This window comes from Sciurus vulgaris, assembly GCF_902686455.1.
Source record: "Sciurus vulgaris genome assembly, chromosome: 2".
Taxonomy (NCBI): Eukaryota; Metazoa; Chordata; class Mammalia; order Rodentia; family Sciuridae; genus Sciurus; species Sciurus vulgaris.
The window spans coordinates 69,251,969-69,277,721 of NC_136462.1; the positions used below are offsets into that span (position 1 = coordinate 69,251,969).

The following is a 25,753-nucleotide window of genomic DNA, read 5'->3' on the forward strand; positions in this document are numbered from 1 at the left end:
TATACATTTGAAGGTTATGTTCACAGGGGACATTTACAGTCAAGTCTTGTAAACAGTTACACACTTATAATAGGTTAAGAATACTCAAGGAAAAAAATAGTAAAACAAGAGTATTAAAATATCTCTCTTTTTAAAAAAAGAATATTCATTATGTCTTTTATTTTCCTCTTCCTCTTCTACAAGCTTTGTCTGGTTAAATATAAACTGTAGAGGTGATTTACCCTTGCCCTCTGGCAACACTGTTTTGCCTGGTCCAGATAAAAGGAGGGCCTTCCTTGCACCAGAGACATGGCCAGGAAACAGACAGTGAAAACAAGAAATTTTCCCTGCATTTGGAGTCAAAAGCCTAGGGTTTTTGTTTTGTTTTGTTTTTTGATTTTGGTTTTTGTTTGAGATTCCACGACTTTAGGCCAAAGTAAAATTGAAAACGCACTAAAAGGAGAAAAAGGAAGTATACAGCAGGAAGTGTATAGTCACAAAACTCAGTGAGGTGGTGCTGAGTAGAGTCATTTCACAGATGAGGAAACTAAGGGTCACAGAAGGCGAGTGACCTCCCCAGTGACAGAGGTAGGATTTGAACGTGGATCTTACTCCAAAGTCTGTTCCTCCCTTAGTACCACACTGCCAGCTAGAAACAGCCAGTCAGAGACACAGTTTCAAAGCCAGGTGAAGAACCTGCATTTCTTCCCAATCCAACAGTCTTGGCACTGAAGTACAATCCCCCTGGTTCTATGCCCTTCTTCCTTCACATTCACTTATTTATTTATTTATTTTGAAAAGGGATTTGTGAAGACGCTAAATGTCTAAAAAGATGCAAGCAAAGATCACTGTAAAGTTCATTTCCTGACTTGAAGAAAATTTAAATGAAAAATGTAAGGGAGTTATATTCTTGAATGAGCCCATTCTACCAGTTCTCAACTATAGCTGAATGTGACTCCATTTAATCACAGAAGAGATAGTTCTTGGTTATCAAGGGGCAGTTAAGCCACCCCCATAAACTGCTAGTTTCTTTTGCTGTTTGCATGTTTGTGTGTATGTGAACATGTGTGATTTCCTCTTCAGAAGGATTCACGTTTCTTGATGGACAGAGAAATCAGATATGATGTCTGACTCAGTTTAAATCAAATTAGCTGCCCTCAGTGAGGGACATGCTGATGAACATCAAAAAAGTAAACTAATTTCATTACTTGAAAAACCTGATCATCCTCTGCTGTTGAATATTTTAAACCACTAAAATGCATTTACATCTTTCTTAGTATTCCAAGATTAAAAGAATTCAGTGAATGCTCTCATCCAGATAATTCTAGCTGAAACAATACATAGCTCCCATATAGAATTCACTATGTGCCAAGACCTGTTGAAGTACTTTATATATAATAGATCATTGAAGTCTCATAATGACTATGTGAGTTAGATACTGTTGTCACTTCCATTTTACAGATGTGAAGACTGAAGCCCAAGAGGTAAGAACTGCCCACTGTCCTGCAGCTTGAAGGTAATGGACTCATAACTGAATCCAGAGAGTACCACTAGCACCACACAAAATAATGAAAGGTCAGCTGATCTATCAGCTTGTTTATATCCTAGCAGAAATTAGAAGATAAAAAAAATATTTAAATGAAGATTGTCAGAGGGCAGAAAAGGATATATTAAAAGAGTAAAAGAGAAAAACAGAAACAGCAATGCTCATCATGAACTAGTATGGATAATGTTAAGAGGGCAGTTGCTAAAGTCAGGCAAAACTCAATTTGATTTTAGGAGTAAACTAAATGAGCTATTTAATGTTTCCAGGCCTCAGTTTCTTCCTCTATAAGATATAATATTCACTTTACATGAAGACAATAAGAGAGAAAAATATTGAAGCCTGATGTAAAACAAGGACTTGATAAATGATGTTTAAAAATCATTCCTTATAAGTTCTAGTTTGATCTTCTATTACACTAAAAAAAAAAAAAAAAAAGTCTGGTTATTCACTAAGTCTACAGCACTGTGGTAGGTGCTGGAGAGAAGATGGATAAGAGAAGTCCCTATATGACTACAGCATAAAGGGTAGTAATAAGAACTCTGGGCATTCAGAAGTGTGTTAGTCCTTTCTGTTGCTGTGACAAAAATGCCTGAGAAAAGCAACTTAAAAGAAAAAAAGACTTATTTTGGTTCACAATTTCAGTCCATGGTTATGTGGCCCCATCACATCAGGCCTGTGGCAAGGCAGAATATCATGGGTAGGGGGGTGTTGGTGGAACAAAGCTGCTTACTTCCTGGTAGTCAGGATGTAGAAAGGGGGCAGGGGGCAGAGACAAACACAACCCCAGTGACCTACTTCCTCTAACTAGACTCATCTCCTAAAATTTCTACCACTTTCCAATAACACATTAAACTATGAATCCATGAATGAATTGATTATTCATGAGATCAGAGTCCTCATGATCCAATCACTTTCAAAGCTCTACCCCTGAATACCACTATGCTGGGGACCAGGACTTCAATGCATGAGCTTTTGGGAGACATTTAAGATTTAAATGATAACAGAGTGGGAGTAATGTCTTATGCCTCACATCAGTGAGGCAGTGAGAAGAGAATAGTGTCTGAACAGTGAGGATTTTACTTCCTCCCAATACCACCAGTGGATCTGGAGGTGATCATATTTCTTTCTTAATAGCCACAAGTTTAAGATAATCTGACAACTTTTCCAAACAGGCCATATTTTTTGGAGCAAGTCTTTAGATTAGCAATAGGGCTACCAATGAGTGTAGCTAAAGGACATTACAATCCATTTACCCACTGTAACACTTTATTTAAGTACTGAAAACTGGTAAATTAGAACTTCATTTAGAAGCAAAAGTATGTCTTGAGATTTGATATGTATATCTACCAATAGATAGATTTAATCTTACATTTTGCTTATAATTATTATACACAGAGTTCCTATAAAAAAGTCCAATTTAGATTTTCATACAACAGCACTCAAATGCATTTTGCCTTTTCCTAACCATCAATCTAAGTGCTTAATATGCTCCCAAGACCCAGAGGCTCAAAATGAAGTGCTAAGGAGTTAAAAGTAGTGCTTTAGACTCTTATCATCTCACTCATTTACCTATCTTCATGCCTACAAAATCCAACCCAAAAGAAAAGATGTCCTTTTAGAACAAAGACTGAAGAGAAAGGGGAGTAGTTTCAGGCAGTGTTAACTCTGATGTCACAAAAACTCAAATATTAAAATGCCTTATTAAATATTTATCTTCTTTTCTAAAGGTTGAATGGGATGACTTTAGAATATAAAAATATTCCTGGGGAAACTCTACCAGAAAAAAGGTAAAAGGCTATAAGCAGGAAATAGCAAAAAAGACAAAGTTCAAACTTTGGAACACCACATCATATTCTCTCTCTAACCAGACTCACATTCATGAGGTCCACAGAGAGAAAACAAAGGACAGTAACATCCCCTATTGTCTCCGCTTACGGGAGAACCCTGGACCCTGTCACACAACTCCATTCTTATCACAGTCCCGTTTTAGATCATTCCTTCTGTACTTTGTCCTCTCCCTTTTCTGTCCACCTTTCTTTTCTTTCTTTCTTGGCTTCTGATTCTCTTTTGCCTTTTTCTTCTCCCCTTCTCCTAGCCCTGCTTCCAGTTGTCCACTCCTCTCTTTTTCTCTCATCTCTCTTCCTGCTTTTTCTTCCTGCAGCTCAAAGTCTCCCCACACCTTTTGGGTCTAATCAAACATTTTCAATAAACATTTCCCAACATGTCCATGAAGTTTTAATGAAAAAGGTGGGCTCCTCAACACTGAAGTTCAGAGCCGAAAATGATGTTATAATCCTGTGTTTAGATTAGCTCTAACTACTTTCCTGATTGGTAAGACAAATCAAATATGTGGAATAGGAATGTACATGGCTAGATGGGAGTGTTTGTAGAATACTAAAGTTACTCAAATGATTATATGCGATTGTTGAGTTGCTATTTATCTAAATAGTCTAAATTTTTCTCTAGGAAGCATACCATTCTTTAGTAATAAAAAAGTTTCTTTTTTCATTGAAATTCCAAGTGCAGAGATTATCATACTGAATGAGTAAAAAGATTATACAGCCAACTTTTTCCCAGAAAAGACCAGGCAGCAAGTCAGCAAAAGGTAACAATTCTGCCAGTACACTATCATTAGAGCCAAGACAGAAAATAGGAAGGGAGAAAGGAGATGAATTGCCATCTTCAAAAGATCCTTAGACTCTGTCTAGTTCAAAGCCCCCCACCATTTTACAAGTGAGGAAAGTGAGGCCCATAAAGGTTACATGTTTGACTGATAACACATAACCAATAGGAAGCAGAGCCAGAAGAAGTTAGGTGTTGTGTCCTTAAATATCAAACTCTAATTTTTCATTTCAAAGTTTTCATAGTCATCTTTTAGACAAGATTAGAGTTCCAAAAAAAAAAAAAAAAAAAGGACAGAAGTAGTATTAAAGTAAAATTCTACAGCACTATTGGTTTAGTCAATTGTATACACTCTCAAGATCGTGTAGCTCTAAGTCAACTGAAGTAAGGATTAAATTGCCTTTTTTGTTCAAACTTCATATGTGTGCACACATATGAATTATGCACACATGTGAATTAGTTTCTTTGTTCAAAAAGCGTTTGATACTTTACTATGAATAAGAAATTGTATTAGAGCCTATGCCTCACTTATCAATGACCCAGATTCTTAAAGAGTTCAGTGCAGTGGTAGATATAAAATGTGATATGTACAACAATGTAGATCAGTGCTTCTCAGACTTTCAGTCTCGATACTCCTTTAATTTATTAAGAATTATTGAAGACTCAAAGAACTTTTGTTTTCTTTGTTATGTCTATCAATCTTCATTTTAGAAATTTTTAAAAATGCATTTATTTAAAAATGACAATAATCTATTACCTATTAAATAAAATAGTTATGAAAAATATGCTTTTAAAAAATAATGGAAAGAGTGGCATTTAGCTGTCTATAAATCCTGTGAATGTCTGGCTTAATAAAAGACAAGTGATTCCCATTGCTACTTCTGCATTTAATCTATTACAACATCACATATCATGCAGCCTCTGGAAAATTCCACTGTAAACAGAGTGAAAAGGCAAAAAACATTTTAGTATTAATATGAAAATAGCTTTAACCTTGTTACCCTTTAAAAGTGTCTTGGGAGTCCCTAGAGGTGCCTGGACCACACTCAGAACCTCTGATCTAGATAGTCCCAAGTGCTCAGGGACCATTGGAGGCATTAAACTCAGTATGGGAACATCCAGGGTTGCTTCGTGGAGGAAACTGAAGCTATGCTAATCCCTGGCAGATATGACTCAGTGATTCAGAAAAAGAACAAAGAGGACTGGGAAGAACAGAGAACATTCCTGGCAAATAAAGCCCAAGAGAGAACAGCTTAGCTTGAGCATGGCTAACACTCTGCAGGCAAACAGGAAAGCAATGAAAAATTAGGTTGGAGAAACTGGCCAAGAGCCAAGGCCACATTTGACATGTTCTGGAGTTTGGACTTTTTCCTGAGGACAGTGGGTGGTCGCTGAAGTTTAAAGCAAGGGAGTGGAAGAATTTGATTGCCATCTTAGAAGACTCACTCTGGTTGTAGTGTAGAGAACAGATTGCCAGTTGTGAAGCTGGGAGCAAAGAAACCAATTAAAAAGCTCTACAGTACTCTCTGAAGAACTTGATGAGGCTACAGTAGTGCAGCTTCAGTGGGTGTGGAGAGAATATGCCATGTCATAAGAGAGTGCTCCAGGGGACAATGGACAAGACCAGTTGGATATGATATATAAGAAAGATGTTAGAATCTGAAATGACTTTCAACATTCCCTGAAAGAAGGAATAAGTTCAGACGGAGCAATCATCTGAAGAAAGATCATGAACATATTAGATATCATAAATTTGGTTTTTAGATCCACTAAAAGCATCCAATGAGGTGGCTGGTAGTATAAGCCTGGAACTCAGGAGCAGGACTTAATCAGAGAAGGAAACATGCAGGGGTACTGGAGGCATGGTGAGATAACCTAGGAATAGTATATAAGAGGCAGACCCACTTGTGTCTTCTATGTTTTGCACCCAAAGAATGCAATGCACTCACCTTCCTTTACACCAGTCCCTCATTCTGTTGTCTGTCTCTGTTCTGGCTATACCCCAAAATAGGTTGTAAAACTTTTAAACATAAACTGAATTCAGAGAAAAAAAAAATCTCTTCAAAGACTCTCAGGGCTACAGAAGATAAAGAGACAACAGATGTGGTACCCTGGAATATTTTAGTGTTGATTTTGGGAGGGGAAAGTAGTTGTAGCTCCTTTGTGACAAGCTTGCAATATCTGGCAGACTGGGAGACAAGAAGTGCCCTGGACTGGAGAGACAAGTTTAAATTGTAAAATAAAGGCATTGAGCTGAGTGTTTTTTCATATCCTTCTGATTGTTAACATGTATGGTTCTTGCATACAAAACCTCCTTCAAAGCCAGAGACGTTCAGATAATTCAACTTCTCTCTTCTAGTTAGACAGGAACAGTTCTTTGAAGTCTTCCACATACCTTCCCAGAGTCTTCTAATCTGCTTGCCATATTAATCCTTTATGATCCACTCAGATGCTCCACTCCCACAAACCATCCCAATCTCTGCTACTTTTGAAATAATATTTTCTTAATCTCTCCATTTTTATCAGGCAGTAGTTTCAGACAGTTCTAAATCTATTAGAGTCCTTACCCTTTCCTTCACATAATATATTGTGACCCCCTCTCTGGTTAAAATATGTTTTGAGAATGATTATTTGTAAGCATGTAATTATAAATGAATATTTCAAATACGTATAAATACAATTATACATAAATACATGTTATTTATAAGGTTGTTGTGTGACAATATTGTAAACCAGAATGTTTGTATTTGTTTGGACATACATTTGCAGCATAAATTCCCCTACGTAAACTTCCTAATTTGTCATAGAAGTGCATCAACTAAAATTATTAAGCCAATTGGAGAAGAATTATCTCTAGTATAATACAAGAATCATCTGTCAAAGCAGGAGGCTGAGAGTTTCACAAAGAGAACCTCCTGAGGAGGCCATTACTGGCCCCAAGAAGCAGGGAAGGGTGACCTTGACCATTATGGATGGGAATTGTATAAAACGCTGAATTCACAATGATGGAGGTGGCTGAATGTGCGAGGAGAAAACAGGTGGGGTATTTTATCTCAAAATGCCCCAGTCATTTATATACAGGAGCTGCTAAAACGTGACCCCTCCTTTCCCACAGCCACAACCACCACCAGAAGACCTAACATTTATTAAACGGTTGTTAAATGCCAGGTACTAGTTTATAGTCTTTATACATTTTAATATGTTTAATCATCATAACTCTATGTGATAGATAATGCTTTTTATATTCTGTTTTGCAGAAGATGAAACCAGAACACAGAGAGGTCAAGTCACTTGCTCAAAATAACAAGATGGTAAGTGTAACAGAGGTGGATAAGCTAGGCCTTGGTTTAGGCAATATGACTCCAGAGCCCACATTCTTTGCCACCCTGCTTCACAATCATCTAGCACTAAAAAAGCTTCCTCGCCCATTAATATACATTGCTCTAGAATTCCCTTCTTAGGGAATTATTTTTTTTTCCTTTAGCAAAAAGTTCCATCTACTCCTTTTCTGAATATTTATCTTTGGTACCTTGAGCAAGGGTCTTCTTGTAGTCCTTGTAGTCCAGACATATTTCCCCAGTATAAAAGTGAGTCAGAGAAAGAAGTGGGCAAAATCCAACTCTTAATGGGTCCTGCATCCCATTAAGATCCTGTTCAATAATTTTAAATATAATGGCATACACAAAACAGCAGGAAACTTGAGATGTGGTAAGGATAAGATAAAATGGCTTTAGTGAAACTTTATTTGGGAAGCCACATAAAAGTCTTCTCTATTATAGGAAATAAAAAAAATTAAAAAAAACTATTTTTGTTGAACTTGTCATCTTTGTTTTTGGACTTAAGGAGAAAGAAAAAGAATACTAGATTACCAATCGTGGTATATGCCTAAGCCTCTGCCTCTCTCCCTCTCCCCCTACCCACCCCCTCTCTCTCTCTCACACACACACACACACAATGTAGTTCTAAAGTCTCCAAAAAAAAAAAAAAAAAAAACAAATAGAATTTCAGAGTACCACCTATAAGTGATACCTTTCTAGTGTGATTTTCTTAAGGTTTTAAAAAGAGAAATTACTAACAACTTCCTTTATTTCTAGATAAAGAATGAAGGCCAGTGGAAAAGCCACTAGCTTCCTAAGAAGAAAAATACTGAGCCTTATCAACCTGAAGAATGTAAGGCATGTGGGCCTGAGCTCACAGGCAGCACTTTTCCTGGATAAAGTTGTTTATTCACCATGCAAAAACCCAGGCCAGTGATCTTTAGATATTAAGATCAGCCTCAGACATGGTCTGACATCATGAATGCCCTTGACATAGAACCCACACTCTTGGAATGTGTTTCCCCATGCTGTCTGAATACAGGACAAACTGCAATGCTGATGGGTAATTTTATGACATCACGACGCCAAGTCCACCAACATGAATGTTTCCAATCTGCTTCATTTAGCTGAACTTACTTGCCATAAATTCAGACTAATCCATATCTAATTCTTATGGGGTTAGTCACTTGTTTACTGTCACCATTGGCCCTGGTCTCTTGGCATCTTATAAACTTTAGCCAGACCCCAAATTCCTCTAGCATGTCTGGTTCTTGTCATATTACAGTGCTAAGAATGCAGCATGAATAGTTTCATACCTCCAGGCTCGTTAATGTCTCAGCCTCACATTCACTTGCCATTAAGGATCTTCTAAGGGGAGTTCATGCAGAATTCCATGGAACATAAAGCTAGCCATGTTGAAATGATATATTCCAATGAATATTTTACAGAGAAATCACTGCTTTTATTTATTATTCCTCATAGTCAGTCTCACATAAAATTTCAGAACTAAGAAATATCAACTAATTTGATTCCTATATTGTTTATTTCTCAAAACTGAGGCTTGAAAGACTGTTCCAAGGCCACAATGCTACTTATGGGCAGAATTAAGGTTCTTATTCTAGTTCTTTTCAATATAATTGATGCCAGTTTCCTAGATTCATAGAAAAAGTCATAATGATGATAAGACTAATATTCATATAGCCTTTAGAGTCTACAATGAGCCTTTGATCTTTGTAATTTCACATAAGGGTACAATGACATGACAAACATTAATAACATTTTAAAGACTATAAGGCTTATACAGTAAACTTTAAGTGACTTATTCATGTTTTCATAATTACAAAGTTGGACTGTGAATTAAGCCCCAAATTCCTGTCTTCAAGTCCTATACTCTTGGGTAAATTAATAACTTTGTTCCTCATTGGTAAAATGAAAACAAATATGTCTGCATCAAGGAGAGGTTTTTCTGAAAAGTCAATGTGATGAAGTATTAAATGAATAAACTCCTTAGCATTTTGCCTGACACATTGAAAGTAGAAAATAAGTATCAAAGTTTCCTTTTGTTTTTTTAATTATTATATTTCTAACACATCCCACCAGGGATAAAAAGTTATTACCTTAGGCTTAAGGATAAAGAATATACACCAATGTCCTAAGAATGATTTTATTTTAATTTTAAAATGCAGGACTGAGTTTATTCCTTCTGGGGGTTTTTATCATTATAGAACTGTTTATTATCAAATGCAGTTAGGCACTGTTATCACCTTAACACGATATGATGTTATTGAGTCATAGCCCTTCCATACTAAGAAAATCACAAAACTTTGATATTTTCATTGTGATATTTAAAACTGCAAGCAAAGGAATAGACCATCTTGCCCATAAATTTGAGGTCAAAAACCAGATGCAGTGATCAGACACAGCCTCACGGTGGAGCTAAATCATCACTGATAAAGCCTTCCAGAGGCAGTGAAGGCTCTGCAGAAACAAAACTGACAGTGGCCTGAAAAGATGGCTTTGCTGTATTAACCAAGAAGGCATTTGTTTTGGATTCCTGTGGTTCTTTTCAACCAACCTTGAGCAATGACCTTGATATACTCAGAAAAATTCATTAGCAATGTTAATTCACAATCCCCCCCCACATCACAATAAATAAAAGATACACAAAAGATTTTTTTCATTGTTCTGAAAAATGATTTTATAACCTTATCTTTAAAAATATTATACTAACTTAGAATCCTCAACTTGGATTTGGCCCACAGTATTTGCATATAAGATAGCATTTACCTTTCCCCCAGTTAACTGTGTGTCTTCATTTCATGTGTCCCTTGAGACTTTTGTTAAAGTATTTCATCTCCCACGCCCCAAATTTCAGCTTGAAATCTCAATTCTTTAGACTTTGTTCTTCTTCCATTCTCTTAATTTAAAACAGGTACAAAATTTTATTAATGTATCTTTTATAACATCTCTTTCTTCAGTCTGCTTCCAGACGCACAGTTCAGACCCTTTTACCACACAGTCCAGGCTATTGCAATAACCTTCAAAATTAGCCTAGAGGACCACTGCATAGAGATGTATCCATCCTGCATACCATGGCCAGATTAACATTCTTAAACTATCAACTCTCTAAACCAAATCTTTTAAGTAGCTTCCCATTAAAGATTGCAAATTAGTGACTTAAAGGTGAAGTCTATTTCACAAATGTGTTTTGTTTGGCCTATTTAAAAATTGCCCAGACTCAACATTTAAAAATTGGGAGATGTCACACAAAACCAGATTTTCTAGTTCCTTTTAAAAGGTGCAAGATCTTGCCAGATAGGTTCATAATCCTGTGCAACTACCATCTGAAGCTGAGCAGTAGCTGCCCTTTAGGCAAGTCAAATTCAGTCTATCACTTCCCTCATACATCTGGTTATCTAATACATTTCTTATCATCTGCTTGGGCTTTTCGAGTCCTTTTAGTTTGTAATCCTGGCCTAGAAGATAAGCTTCTAACTCAATGCACATTCACTCACTCATTCACTTACATACTCACTCATGAATTCATTAGATAATTATTTTGTGACTTTGCTATTTAAATACTCGGAATTCAAAGGCCCTCATATTTTGGCCCTATTCTTTCTAGTTTTATATTCTCCTTCCTTTTAACAAGCTTTATTCTAATCAGAAGTTAGTTTAAGAGACATTTTCCTCCCTATTTTCATAGCCTAGTGGTTCATTTCCAAAATTCTTTTGCAGTTAGGTGATGCCATATGACAAAGCCTGGGTCAATAGGATGTCAGTAAAAGTGAAGTTGTATAAACTTCCAAGTCATATCCATAAAGAAGAAAGTTGGCTCCCCTTTGTTTCCAGGAATGCAGAATTGGTGAGCATCAGGGAAAAGAAATCTGGATCTTAGATGTCTTCTGTCTTTCTGGACCGTCTGCTTCTTGTTAAGTGAGAGAAAAAGAGACTTCTATCTTATTGAATTTTGGGGTCTTTTATTTATTTATTTATTTATTTATTTATTTATTTATTTATTTATTTATTTATTTATTTTAGTAGAAGCTTAGTTTTCTCTCTACGACACCCAGAATCTCTTTTTACTACTTCCCAAATATACCTTGTTTATTCTTGCCCTCAACCTTAGTCTATGTCAAAGGGTCTATCACTCATATTCTGTCTGTTCATCTCTGCTATATAAATTCTCATTATTCAAGGCCCAGCTCCAGTACTCCCTGTTCTGTGACGCTTGGTCTAGTTACACTTGTTTTCCTGCCTCTGTTCTCTCACATAAACTTCCCTTGGCATTTATCAAATATTGTCTTATGTAAGAACACAGAACCTTAATTACATTGCCATATCTACAAGTTCTAAGCCCAGAATCTAAAACAAAATTTCAGGTTATGCCCAGTAGAAATAAAAAGAGTATTCAGAGGCTTACAGTATTCTACTTTTGTATCTCCTGTTGAATGATCATTCATATTGTCAATTCACATTCAATCTGTGATCCTTCAGGAATTTTGAATCTTCTGATTATAAAGTTGAATCTGCTCAATATTTTAAGAATGTAGCTTTTTACCTGATATTTAAATTGAATTCTTGTTCCTTATGTTTTATCTAAGCAACTCCTTGACTTTCTGCATATTTATTTCTAAGATGAAGAAATTCACTAAAAAGATCAAGGGTTCAAGTTTGATTGGTATTGGAGAGTTGACTCCTATTGTTCTTATACTGGGAATCTAAGAATATCTAGGACCATAGCAGAGGATAAAGAAGAAGATACTCTCAAGGGTACCATGTTGTGAAAGAAACTAAAAGCTAGGCCCAGAAGAAGAATAAAGAAAAACAAATGGGAGAGAAGATGTAAAGATGTGAAGCTTCAAAATGCGTCCTATCCAATAGGGTCTCATAAGAGATCTTTATCTACACCTTAGAGAACTGCCACTCCACTCACACAAAGAAAACTAGTATGTAGTTGGTATAAAATAAATACTGAGCAAATGAAAATTGAATTTAATGCAAAACCTTAGCAGTCAATTACTCTCAGAGTGAATAAATAAAGATAAAATTATGTTTCAAATAGGACTTATTCAAATCTTAAGGCAACTAAATAATGTCCATATAGGACTTTTAAAAACAAGTGATCCTCAGTATTTTTTTTTTTTAGAGACAAAGCCCAGGAGATGACTTAGCTCTAACCTTGAGGCTGTGTCCTATCCTACAAGAAAGCCTGGGGTGAGTCCTCAAAGACAGAAGTAATCATAACCACACTGAGATAAAATAAAAGATAACACAAAAGCCTGAAACTATAAAACTCCTAGGAGAAAAATTTCATGCTGTTAAATTTGGCAGTGATTTCTTAGATATGGAAACAAAAGCAAAAATAAACAAATGGGACTACATTCAACTTAAAATCTTTTGTGTATCCAAGGACACAACCAATAGAGTAAAAGGAAACTTACAAAATGAAAGAAAAGATTTGCAACTCATGTATATGTATGTATATATATATATATATATATACATATATATACGATTTTTATAAAAATCCTAAAAATTTTATGATTTTATTTTCTCCTTTTTCTTTATTCTGTTTCTGGACTGAGTTTTCAGTTTATTTTACATACATATGCACACACACACACACACATACACACATATGACTAGCAAATCATATACATATAAACAAGGTGTTAATATTTAGACTATATAATGAACTCCTATAACTCAACAAAAAATCAAACAACTCCATTACAAATGGGCAAAAGATTAGGATAAGATGATATGCAAATCACTCCAAAAGATGTTATACAAATTACCAACAAGAATATGAAAAGATGATCAACATCCCTAATCAGAGAAATACAAATAAAAATCACAATGAAATATCACTTAATATCCATTAGGATGGCTAATATAAACAAAAATACCAAGCTGGGAGTGGAGGCACATGCTTGTAGTTCTAGCTACTCAGGAGACTGAGTAGCAGGCAGGAAGAGCGTTTGAGTCCAAGAGTCTGAGGACAGCCTGGGCAACATAGGGAGACTCTGTCTCAAAAAACAAAATAAAACCAAACAGATATTAAAGCCATAAAATAACAAGTAGCTAATGGATGTGAAGAAATCCCTGTATACCTTCTCCATCCCTTTTTGTATTCCATTTAGAGACAGTGTCTCACTAAGTTGCTTAGGGCCTTGCTAAGTTGCTGAGGCTGGCTTTGAACTTGCCATCCATCCGTCTCAGCCTCCTAAGCCACTGGGATGTCAGGCGTGTGCCATCATACCCAGCCCCTGTGTACTCTTAATGGAATTGTACAATGGTGCAACCATGATGTAAGACACATATTCCTCAAAAAAAAATTAACACTAAATTATCATATGATCCAGCAATTCTACTTCTGGGTACATAATCCAAAGGATAAAAAGGAGGGTCTCAAAGGGATATCCATGTACAAATGTTTGTAGCGGCCCTATTCACAGTGATGGGACAAGAGATAAAAGCAACCCAATATCTATCAATAGGCAAATGGATAAGCAATAAAAATGTGATAAATACATACGATGAAATATTATTCAGCTTTAAAAAAGAAGAAAACCCTCTTACATACCATACCCAATATGGATGAAACTTGAGGACATCAAGCTAAGTGAAATAAATCAGTCACAAAAAGACAAATACTATCTTGATTCCACTTATATAAGATATTTACAGCAATCAAAATCATACAGACAAAAGTAGAATGGTGATTACAAGGGATGAAGGAAGAAAGAGTGTTGTTTAAGGGAACAGAATTTCAGGCTTGCAGCATGAAAAAGTTATGAGGATCTATTTTACAACAATATGAATATACTTAACACTACTGAAATGTATAGTTAAGATGGTAAATTTTATGCTATGTGGGGTTTATTTTTACCACAATAAAGAAGAAAAAAGAAAGGAAAGGAAAGGAAACAAAACTCAGGACAGCTTGTTTTTATTATGACTGCCACCTTTAGGGTAGTGTCATTGTAAAACCAAAATGAAGGTGGCTAGATAGCATAGGTTCTGTCTAGACTCATTTTACTATAGGGAAAGAAATGTAAAACTGAGTGCCAGGTGAATCTCAGACAAAACCTCCTCTACATTCATATTACACTGGGCCCACCTCTTTCCAGCTTTATCTCTAGGCAGGAGCAATAGTGGCAACTTTAGTGCCACTACCACAAAATCAGAACCAGGCTTGATCACACAGTCCAGTTAGAGAGAGGAAACAATCAGCTAAGTGTTGGCTGCACTGAATCCAAAATAATTTATGTACCATGACATCCCCAGCTGGCAGCAAAGGAGTTTTTAGAATTGGGTTATAGATATTTCTAGGACAAAATGAAACAACAGCTGAGTTACTGAGCACTAGCTGAGATGCCATAATCTGGCATGTGAAGACATTTATATCTCTGTGGAGAAATGGGCTCAGCTATGGCAAACACCTATCAATGGTACCACCGACTCCAATCTAAGGGAGTCTTATTTCCAGGACAAATTTTGAGAAGTTAGTGTGAGCAGGAAGCCCATGATGCAAGAAGTAGATCTTGCACTGTCTCCCAAAGGACAGACCTGAAATGCTTTACTACGGTACACTTCCTGGCACTGCATTCTGCCAGCCCTCCAGGGAATCAAACAGCTATTAACCTAGCATCAATAATTTTTAACTTTGTCCAATGGCTACTTATCAGTAGTTCATTTCTATTCATGTCATGAAAAAGAATCCACACTGTTCCTTTACTCAATCTAGAGGCAGTCTGTGGGTTTTATAAATATATTTTATCTGCATTTATGATTATTGTCTAAGTTCCCTGGCATTTGAATTTATCTCAAAGAGAAAACCATATCACTTCTGCCATCTCAGTTGGAATCCCAACCCTCACATTTAACAGCTGTGTGACAAGTAATTAACATTCAAACCTCAGATTCTTCATCTGTAAAATGGAACCAATAACATATCTTCCATAGGGTTGTTATCTGTATTAAATGAAAGAATCTACTTCAGAACTCGTGCATAATAGATGCTGATCAGAAATTATTTCCTTTTCTTCTACCTTAATCAAGAGCAGCAGTCAGTGATTTTTCTCCAGTCTTTGCAGGCTACACAGATCTTGTCACAACGACCCAAGTCTGTCATTAGAGGGCAAAAGCATACAACTGTGTTCCAAAAAAACATTATTTTAGAAAGCAGGCAGTGTGCTAGATTTGGACAACAGTCCACATTTTGCTAACTCCTAGTAGTTATAACATGTATGTCCAGATATCACACTAAGTTAACTTTTCACCATTCTGTTAGATTTCCTCTGCTCCAGATATGTCTTGCCCTCTTTCTCCTCATTGCTTTTATCCTATCTCTTGACGGTATCAGAACAAATAAGTCTAGTTCAATAGCCTAACTCTTCCTTTTTCACTATTATGTATTGAGAAGCTCCCATTGGCACTCAAACCCAAGATGCTCAATTAAATTATCCACACCACAGGTTCTGAGTAAATCAGCCACCATTGAACAAAATCCCCTCAGTCCTTACAGAGAAAATGAACCATTCCTCGGAAACAATTTACAGAGGAGCTTTTATTTGTGCGGAAGAAAAGGTTGCAACTTATTTCCTGGTTTTAAATATTTTGATTCATAAATATGTTTGCATTTGCTTGTATGTGTGTAAACTTATAAAGGACATAAGATTAAAAGCTGCAATTAATACCTATCATGGGGTTAAAATTCAAGAAGGAGGATAGGGATGGGAAGTAGATTTACTGGGTACCTTTTAAGGCCTATGTTTTAAAATCAGGTGAATACATTTTCTATTCAAAATTTTAATTTCCTAATGAATAAAGGATACTTACTTAAATTTTTCATATTAAAGAAACCAACCAATGAAAGACACAAACATGGGATATAGGAGGTTAAAGGAAACTATTAGGTATCTAAGACACTAGTCACCAACCCCAGTTGTTATCCTAGGGAATTTTACCACTTTGTTAGTGGGCTTTCATGTTCCTTCTGCCTTCTGCTCTGTGACTCAGAGAAGAAGACAGGGTGGAACGCTTAGGGAGTGGCAAGAGGAAAACATGTACTACTCTCCATCTGATAGAGGTAGAATCAGAGGAAGGATATATTCTTCAGTATTTTTTTATGTCAGGCTGTAATCCTTCCCATAGGTTCCACAACCTTCCCTTCTAGTCTCAGTGTAGACCTATACACTTCAGCTATTTTGAACTATCTTGCCACTTCTTCCTTTAAGTAAGATTTAATTTTTTTAAAAAGAAACTTTCATTGGGTACTATCATCCTTTGTTTCACGCTGCTTTCATAACCAAATCCTTGAGGTACTAGGAATAAATTTTTCAAACATCTATAGTTCAGCTTCTACCTCTACTCCTCCATTAAGTCAATTTTTTCTCAGGTCCTCACTGACCCTTTCAAACAAATCTAAAGGCTGTTATGTTTTGCTCCCATAGTCCTTATGCTTTTTGATCTCCCTTTTGCAAGGAACAATGCTAATATCCATCTTATTAAACTTCTCATTCTCCTGTTTACTTAAACACTGGAGGATCTTCTCGGTCCCTTCCTGATCCCCACAATGGAACTTATTCCTTGTCCTGCCTCATACTTGGGCTACCACTTGAATCTGGGTCTTTCCCTTTTCTCTATTTATCCTCATTCTCTTATAGAATTCATCTATTCTCAAATATTTATCTAGTAGGGAGAGTAGAGCAGATGGGGGCCCAAAGCCTGCCTCTGTGATTTGTTAGCTGTGCTGCCTAAGAAAAGCAATTTTATTAGTCTGAACTCAGTTTCCTCCACTCTAAGTCGGAATTTCTTTCATTCAACAGTCTCCACTGAGTGCTTACTATGTACTAGACCCTAAATATATGAAATTCATTAGCAAAATAAACTGATAATATCCCTGCCATCACAGAGCACCCACTCTAACAGAGGAAGATGAACCAAATGCAATAAACATGCTATGTAAGAAATTATATAAAATAACAAAATATGATAAGAGATTTTTATAAAAACAAACAAGGTTATGTAACCTTTAAAAAATGGTTAGGGGCTAGGAATGTGGCTCCATGGTAGAGTCCTTGCCTCACATGTGTGAGGCCCTCGTTTTAATCCCCAATCCTCAGAATCACTAAATAAATAAACTAACTAGCTAAATAAATAAATAGAGGGAGGCAATGAGGGAGGGAAGGAAGGAAAGAAAGAAGGCTGGGTGGTCAGGGTAGGTTTCTCTGACAAAGTAATTTCTGAACAAAGATTCAGAAATCAACCCAGCTATCCCACACCTTGGCCTACACCCAAAGGACTTAAAATCAGCATACTATGGAGATACAGCCACAACAATGTTATAGCTGCTCAATTCACAATAGCCAGATTGTGGAACCAACCTAGATGCCCCTCAGTTGATGAATGGATAAAGAAACTGTGGTATATATATATACAATGGAATATTAGTCAACCATAAAAAATAATAAAATTATGGCATTTGCAGGCAAATAGATGAAATTGGAGAATATCATACTAAGTGAGATAAGCCAATCTCAAAAAAAGAAAGGACAAATGATCTCACTGATAAGCAGATGATGACACATATAGGGGATGGGAGGGGGGCAAGAATGGAAGAAGGAGGGACTGTATAGAAGGATAAGAGGGGTGGGAGGGGTGGGGGGGAAGAAAAAAAATAACAGAATGAAGCAAAAACTATTACCCTAGGTAAATGTATGATTACACAAATGGTATGCCTCTACTTCATGTACAAACAAGAGAAACAAGATGTATCCCATTTGTTTACAATAAAAATGAATTTTAAAAAAAGATTCAGAAAAGTTGGAGGAATCAGAAATGAGGGCATCTGATGGAGAGATTGTAGTCAAAGGAAACTGACAAAGGTCCTAAAATATAGGAGACTAACATTTTCTAGGAACGACAGAAGCCCGTGGAAATGGAGTGAAATGGTCATGGGGAAAAGCAGTTGGAAATAAAGGCAGAGAGGAAACTAGGAGACCACTCCATGTAGGACATCTAAATGCACTGGTAGAAGTTGCTATATTTTAAGCAGAGGGGTGACATTATCTGACTTATGATTTATGTTTTAAAAGGGTCATGCTGGCTGCCATGTTGGGATTCAATTGAAAGGGAAACAGAATAGAAACAAAGAAACCAGCTAAGAGGCTTCCAGGGCAATCCAGGCAGGAGGAGTAGTGATTACTAGGACCAAAGTGGAAATACCAGAGGGAGAGAGAAGTGGCCAGTTTAGGGCTTTTAAAAAACCTTGGGGACTAAATTAGAACAAGATATATTCCATGCTTTTACAATTATGTCAAAATGGATTCTACTGTCAAGTATAACTAAAAAGAACCACTAAAAAATAAAATGAAAACCTACTTTTCAGGATAGTAACAAGAATCCTATAATAAAATTATCATAGGTAATTCTATTATAGGACTGGTACAAAGGTGTTAAGTAATATTGTCTCTTAAATTCTGCAAGAAGAGTAAGTTCTCTAAATCACTATTTGGAAGAGACCAAACTAGGGTGTGATATCCAAGTTCAATTGACCAGGAGTTGGTAGCTGTCATTGCTACTTCACCAATGAATGAAGGGAGGTTAGGCAGAGGAAGGAACTTAATTTTATTACCTTCACCTCATATCTCAACCAGTATAGTATTTCCAATTGTATAAGACACTTCTTCTTAAAGGCTTTACCATATACTTACCTTATATACAGAGTTTAAAAAATTGTATCTATCCCATCTCTTCCTTAAACTAGCTACCCATCTAAATATTTCCATCCATTTGAAATATACCAGTCCCCAGATGCTGAAAACTTGGTTTCATTTTTGTACAATTTTACCATTGAAAATTGGTAGCATAGCCATCAGTTGGTTAAAATAACTCTTTTTATACAAGAAAAAATAAGGCTCAGAAAGGAGCATGACTAGCTGTGGGCCAGATTTTAATGACTGAACAAGGCCTGGAACCAGTTTTCTAGATCCTATTTACTTCCTTGACAATACCTCCTTATTCAGTCTACATCACATCAGTTCCTGAGTTTTTCTGCCTTGGGCTGACATCTCCACACTAGGCACCACCGCAGCTACCAGGCACTACCATTATTGCCAATTAAACTTTCCAGAAAGACGATTGGAGATCATGGCCTACACTGCTTTAGTGTGCTGGCTTTGGCTTCAAATACTGACTTTGCACCTAATAGTTGTGAGGCCTTGAGCAAGTTTCCTAACCATACGCTGCCTTAGTTTCTTCATATGAAAAATTCCTATATTTTAGAACTTAAGTAGAATGAGACATGTAAATAATTATCCCAAGCAAATACAAAGTAAAGGATAAAAAAGCATTATTTATTATGGCTTGTATTATCACTCTCATTCCCTTTCAGAGAAGTTGTTGATGCCTGGTAAACAAATTCTAATTGCTTTACTGTAGCTTTCAGGGTCTTGCTGCAACCATGTCCATTACAAATATGAAAACTTTTGTTCTCTGATCACAGGTCTTTCAACTGGGACAGCTCTCTTTGGACCCCCCACATCCATTCTTATTCCCATTCTGATTTCTGCATTTTAGTTTATGCTCCTCCTCCCTGAACTGCCCAATTTCCTTCTCCTTATCTAAATCTTGAACATCCTTCAGAGTCCCATACAAGGTGTAGCACTTCACAAGAACATCCCAGGCAAATTCTAGCTCCACTGGCATTACTTCTTCTCTTCCATACTACATTGTTTACATATAGTACACATTAACCTCTTCTTTATGGAGAGGCATGAGAGCATTTAATCAGTAGTATGGGATCTATAGACGATTTCCTCAGTCTTCTCATCTATAAAATGGAGTTAATATTAGGATTGTTGTGATGAGTAGATACATAAGTATGTCATTTAAATTAATAGCATGAAGTCATGATTATTGTATATTTATGTTAATTCTTCCTTCTTTCTTTTAAGAACCTGCATTTTCTCCTCCCAGGTACAATACTTTAATCCAGTGTCTAGCATAACACTGGTCTCAGAATGGTGTTCAAAACTGAATATATGTGAAAAACTGGGAGTAGTACCATAAAACCAACCATTGGGTTATATCAATCTTCTCTATTAAATGGGAATGCTCCTAAACATTGTTCTCCTCTAAAGATATAGTCCTAGTGCAGGAGATATTCTAACCTCTTTAGGGAGGCAACATGATGTAATAGAAGAAAACTGGTCTGAGAACCAGTAGACATGGTTTGTGTCTCAGTTCCCAAGCAAAGGGTTCATTCTGTCTGTCTAGGTATCTATCTGTCCAACTATTTTAGCTTGCGGTAAACAACCTGAGCTTACTATTTTCATCAGAATAAAGGGAAAATAATCTGGCATTACCTGCCTGTTTCATATAATGGCTGAGAAGATCAAGTAAAAAAATCCATCCGGAAGAGTTTACACACAGTAAAATGCTATACAAATGATATAAGGCATGCTTATTTATGTCACTGAACAAGAAACCATAAAAATGATCCAACTGAATGAATTTATTTCCAGTGGAGCTCTGGAGAAAGGGCTATCACCAGAGTAATCAGAGTGAATCCTTTTGGCTCAGGTGCCTCTTAAAAAATCAACTTATAACTTAAATCATGGAGCTTAGCCCCAAGAATTCTGATAAGCCTATCCTCAAAGATTTTGTCATAACTAACAATTCATTCAAAAAGTATAGATTTACCCAAAATAGCAGTTCCCCAGATGGCATGATCATAAAGCCAAAGGTTTCACCAAGGAAGGAGCATAAAGAAAAACCAAGATTCCTGATAAATTACAAATGCCTGGTCTATTTCAACAGGAAATTACTAGAGATGGGGAAGCTATTCTGGGGTCAAAACAAATCAGTCAAAAAGTACTGAAGATGACTGGAATATTCTATTCATATATTTCTGAAACACTTATATATGTATAGATATTGTTTTATTTTATTTTGTTATATCCAGGGAGTCCACCATTCATTAGGAATCCTGTTAAATTTGAGCAGTGCTAACAGAGAATTCTATGCCAGGCAGGAATTCTCAAGCCAACTCATTGACAGGGCAGTTCTATAAATAATACAAATAATGTCACAATGTAGTGTTCATTGTGCTTTTTTGTTTCTATCTTTGGGGAATTGGCTATCAAAAATAGTAATACACGATAATGAATTGGGGAGAAACTGATGTTTTCCCAGCATTACTTCCAAAAATCAGGTAAGAAATCAATCAGGTTAAGACCACCTTACCTCTATTTTTTCCCATATGGCTTCATAGTTGTCTTGGTGTTGAATATCTTGCATTAGCTTCTGAATTAAAGCTGATTTTGTGGTGGAATGGCTCTCATTTTTCTCAGAGGATGAAGCTCTCTCTGATTTCTCATCAATGAATTTTTTCATACCAGAAAGAGGCATACACAGCTCCTCATCAGAAAGAATGTCACTCAGTGGCCCAGATTCAATGCTCTCCCCCAGGGAAGAGGCTATGTCACTGGATGAGCTTGGAGACACTCTGCCCAGCCTTGTATGTTTTTTCTTGACATGGTATGTTGGGTAGATCTCAGAATCTGAATTCATTTCAGACAGTTCCCAGTCATCAATATTCTGAATGGTTTCAACTCTGGGTTTCTGAGGCAGAAGTTTTGTTAGGTTTTCTAGCTTCAAAGCTAACACTTCTGTCTGCTTAAGGTGAGAGGGCAGCGCTAGGTATTCATCAGAGCCATACCAGGCCTCCACAACCTGACCATTCCTGGTGACATGACTTGGGGAGGAGGAGCAACATTTTTTGCTTTCATGTTTTTTAAGAAGGGGTTCTGGAGACACAGTATTGTCTGAGCCAACAGAAGATTCACTGCTCTGAGTGAAAGGTGGTGAACTGGATGTCTCTGACTGCAGTGGCAATTTGGCACTCCGACTTCTCTGACTACTTGGCTCTACTGAGGATGTGGAAGCAGAATCTGTTTCTGGTCCCTTTATGGCCTTGGAAGTACAGGAAGGCATTCCGTTCGGCACTACTGAGCTCCTCATGTTTTCAGTTTGCTTGCCCGAACCAGTTACCTGTTTAGGTGTTCGGCATGGAGGCACCTCTTCTGAGGTCTTTCGTGGTTTTTTAAGTCGAAGTTTCTCCTTGTGGCAGTCATTAAGTCTTCCCAGACTGGAAGAGATTTCTCTAATGTGACTTCTGACTATGTTTTCAAGATTCCCAACCCCCACCTTGTACAGACACTCATAGGACTGGCTGGCAGCAGAAGGGCTGTTGGGGTAGGAAGACTGTAACACCAGGCAAAGCTTAGATCTGTCAGGAGGGTCCACCAGGGAAGGGGTGCTTCTGCTCATCTCAGGCTTCAGATCAACCATAACCTTCTTGCTGTCACTGCCTTTCAGATCATTCTTTAAAGTTTCTTCTTTAAGGAAAAGCCTTCTTTTTGGCAATGTGGGTTGTGTGGGAGAGTCCTCATTATAATTAAAGCAGTCTCTGATGGATCGCTTAGGAGTTGCATTCTCACAAGGAGGAGGCTGTTGGTTCTTCGAGCCAAGATGTGAGGAGGAACTGGATTCTTGCTTCACAGTCTCGGAAGATGGTTGAACAGCCTTTGTCAGAGCTTCCCCGGAAGATGGCATACCTGATGTTGAGACTGACTGCTCTCCAACTGCAGAACCACTGTTTTCCTCACGTCCACCTTTGTCTTCTGCTGAAAGAGATACCTGAGAAGTCCCCTCACTGACTGCTTCACTGCAGTTGGAAGGAACGGGGTCAGCAGCCACTGTTAGTAACCCAACACTTCGGATCAGCTCAGGGAACTCCTTTTCCATCTCACTATAGCTCCAAGAGTCAAAGGGTTTGGTTTTGACCTGGCTAGAGGTCATGTCACCCAGGCCACTGAGCAAATCCTCACTTGGACTGTAATCAGATAGTTCAAATGCAGTGATACCACAATCCAGAGACAAGTAATTTTGAGAACATTTGATAGTTAACTGTCCTGAGTCATCCACTTCTGTTAGAGAATCAAGCCGGCCCTGGAACAGAGAATGGTAATGGTTTCAGTAAATGCAACATGAATTATACTCAACTGCTGTTCAAATGAAATCTCAGCACAGGCTGCTGTTAAGCTCAGAAATGTATCAGTCTTGACAGCTTCTATTTTGGCATACAGAAAGGCATACTAATCAATTATCTCATTAAATCATAGGCAGTATCCTGTTCTTTAACATTTGAAGACTTTTATTGATCCATAAGAGAAATGGACAAGGTCAAGCCCAACTAAAGCCCAAAGTTAGTAGAGAATGAGAACTCAGACATCTCTATTGAATAAATGAATGAATTATGACATTTGGGGACATTTCTCTATGCCTTCCTATAACTTATTCCTCTGATTACATACTTCTAGTTGACTCCAATGATTAAAAGTCCAAGCTTTAGAGTCAAATTCTTGCCTAGCACTAATTAGCTATGCAACTAAAAGTCAGTAGTTTGGTTGCTTAGCTTTGTTTCCTTCATCTGTAAGAAGGAAATGATAAGCCATGTCACAGGGATGTTGAGAAGCTTAAAGGAAATAATATATGTAAGATATGGGTAAGTACTCAATGAATGTTCACTCTTACTGCTTTTATTATTATTTTTAGTAATAAAATATGTTGAGGAGGAAAGTTTCTTCAAAATGAGAGTTACCTCTAATGCCAAATTATACTACACAAAGAAATCAGTATTAGCTGCCAATCTCAACAAAAATTATCTAAATGGAATTGTGTGGCTTTTGAGGTTCATATCTGGCCTAGGCTCTTTAAATAACAAAGTCAGAAACACAAAATACCAAGGAATGAGGTAGCCAATAAATGTCACACTTTTGTACAATTTTTAAGAGAGTAATAGTGAGATTCCCAATTTAAAAGCAGGTTGTACTTTTTAAAATCTTTTATTTTGGTTGTTCACTACTCAGAAGTTGCTGTTTTATAGAAATAGTATTATAAGTGATGGTCAAGTCCAAAAATTATCCCATAAGACCTAGTCCAATTATCAGCTAGTTACAAAATAATTGCGAATTTATTTTTTGTCATTTCTATCATAGTTATTGTACTGCGGTACTTGCATGAAGTTAAAAAGGCACTAAAGAAAAGTGTTTCTATGATGAGTAGAGAAAAAGAAACTTTGAGAGTTCAGGTAACAATTAGATTGCTGAAAGTATCAGTCACCTGCCTTTGGACAAACAGGGAACATCATGGCCCTAGGAGTATATTTGGTTTCTATTTCGGTGGTCACAGCACCTTAAAACCAGGGATACTGTCTTGAATAAAAGGTGCTCAATAAATGATGTTAAATGAATATACGGAATATATATGTTAGATGAATATATGACTTTTTCTCAGAGAATAGGGTATGACTGCCCTTCTTAAATCTTCAGGGATCTCTGGTTTAGAAAAGAAAATATACTTGAAGGTACTCAATGCCTCAAAAGGTCCTGTCCAATTCTGTCCCCAGCAAGGCCAACTATCTCAACTAGTGAGATAGTTGAATCACTTGAGGATAATTATTTTTATTCATACTGTAATTTTTTAATGTGGAAAAAAATTTCATAGGGGAAGGGGGAGCAACCAAAAACAGCATTGTTGTTCATGGTATGGAGGCAATTTTAAGAAAAGAAAGTTCTTTATACTTTCTCACAACAAATGAACACTGAGTTTCATTATTTGAAATATTATTTAGTAGTACTAATACTTTTAGGCCTATTGCTTCCTTCCTGACCACCTTCCCAGATAGTTTTCTAATATGTATATGTAATAGTCTCAGGTAGGCATGAACTCGGGATGAGTGCATGTTGTTTTCCTGTCTTTTTTTAATTTCAAAAACATTATGCTTAATTATTAGTGCACAGACACCTATGTCAGAACTGCCTTGCAATGACTCCAATCAAATATACCTCCATTTAATATGTTATGAAGCAACTTTTCAGGAGGTGGTAATTTATTCACTTTATTACAGGCTTCAATCTTATCTCAGACATTAAGGAAGATCCCCCACCATTTTAAAAAATAATTTGAAGCAAGAAAATTTGCTTTGTTCCTTACCCATAATTAAGTTAACTGAAGTCTAGTTCCAAATACTTTTAGAGCTTTCTTTTTCAACTGTATTATGTATTATGTATGTATATTATACTGTGTGTATATGTATAATACTATATTTTGCCACCAAATGAACATGAAATTTAATATTCATAATTTAGAATATCTATTAAAATGCCCCAAGAGTACATCAGTCTCCATTGCTACTGAAGGTCATTCTTAAGCC

The 25,753-nt window shown here is 36.7% G+C and overlaps 1 protein-coding gene across 2 annotated transcripts in view; it reads right to left on the reverse strand.

Annotated features, from left to right (window-relative positions):
• Window positions 1-25,753, reverse strand: part of AKAP6 (A-kinase anchoring protein 6) — a 481,595-nt gene that overhangs the window by 247,887 nt on the left and 207,955 nt on the right. For both annotated transcript variants that reach the window (XM_079127203.1, XM_079127204.1), the window contains exon 4: window positions 21,721-23,487. In XM_079127203.1, the coding sequence (XP_078983329.1) occupies window positions 21,721-23,487 (1,767 nt within the window). The remainder of the gene's footprint in view (window positions 1-21,720; window positions 23,488-25,753) is intronic.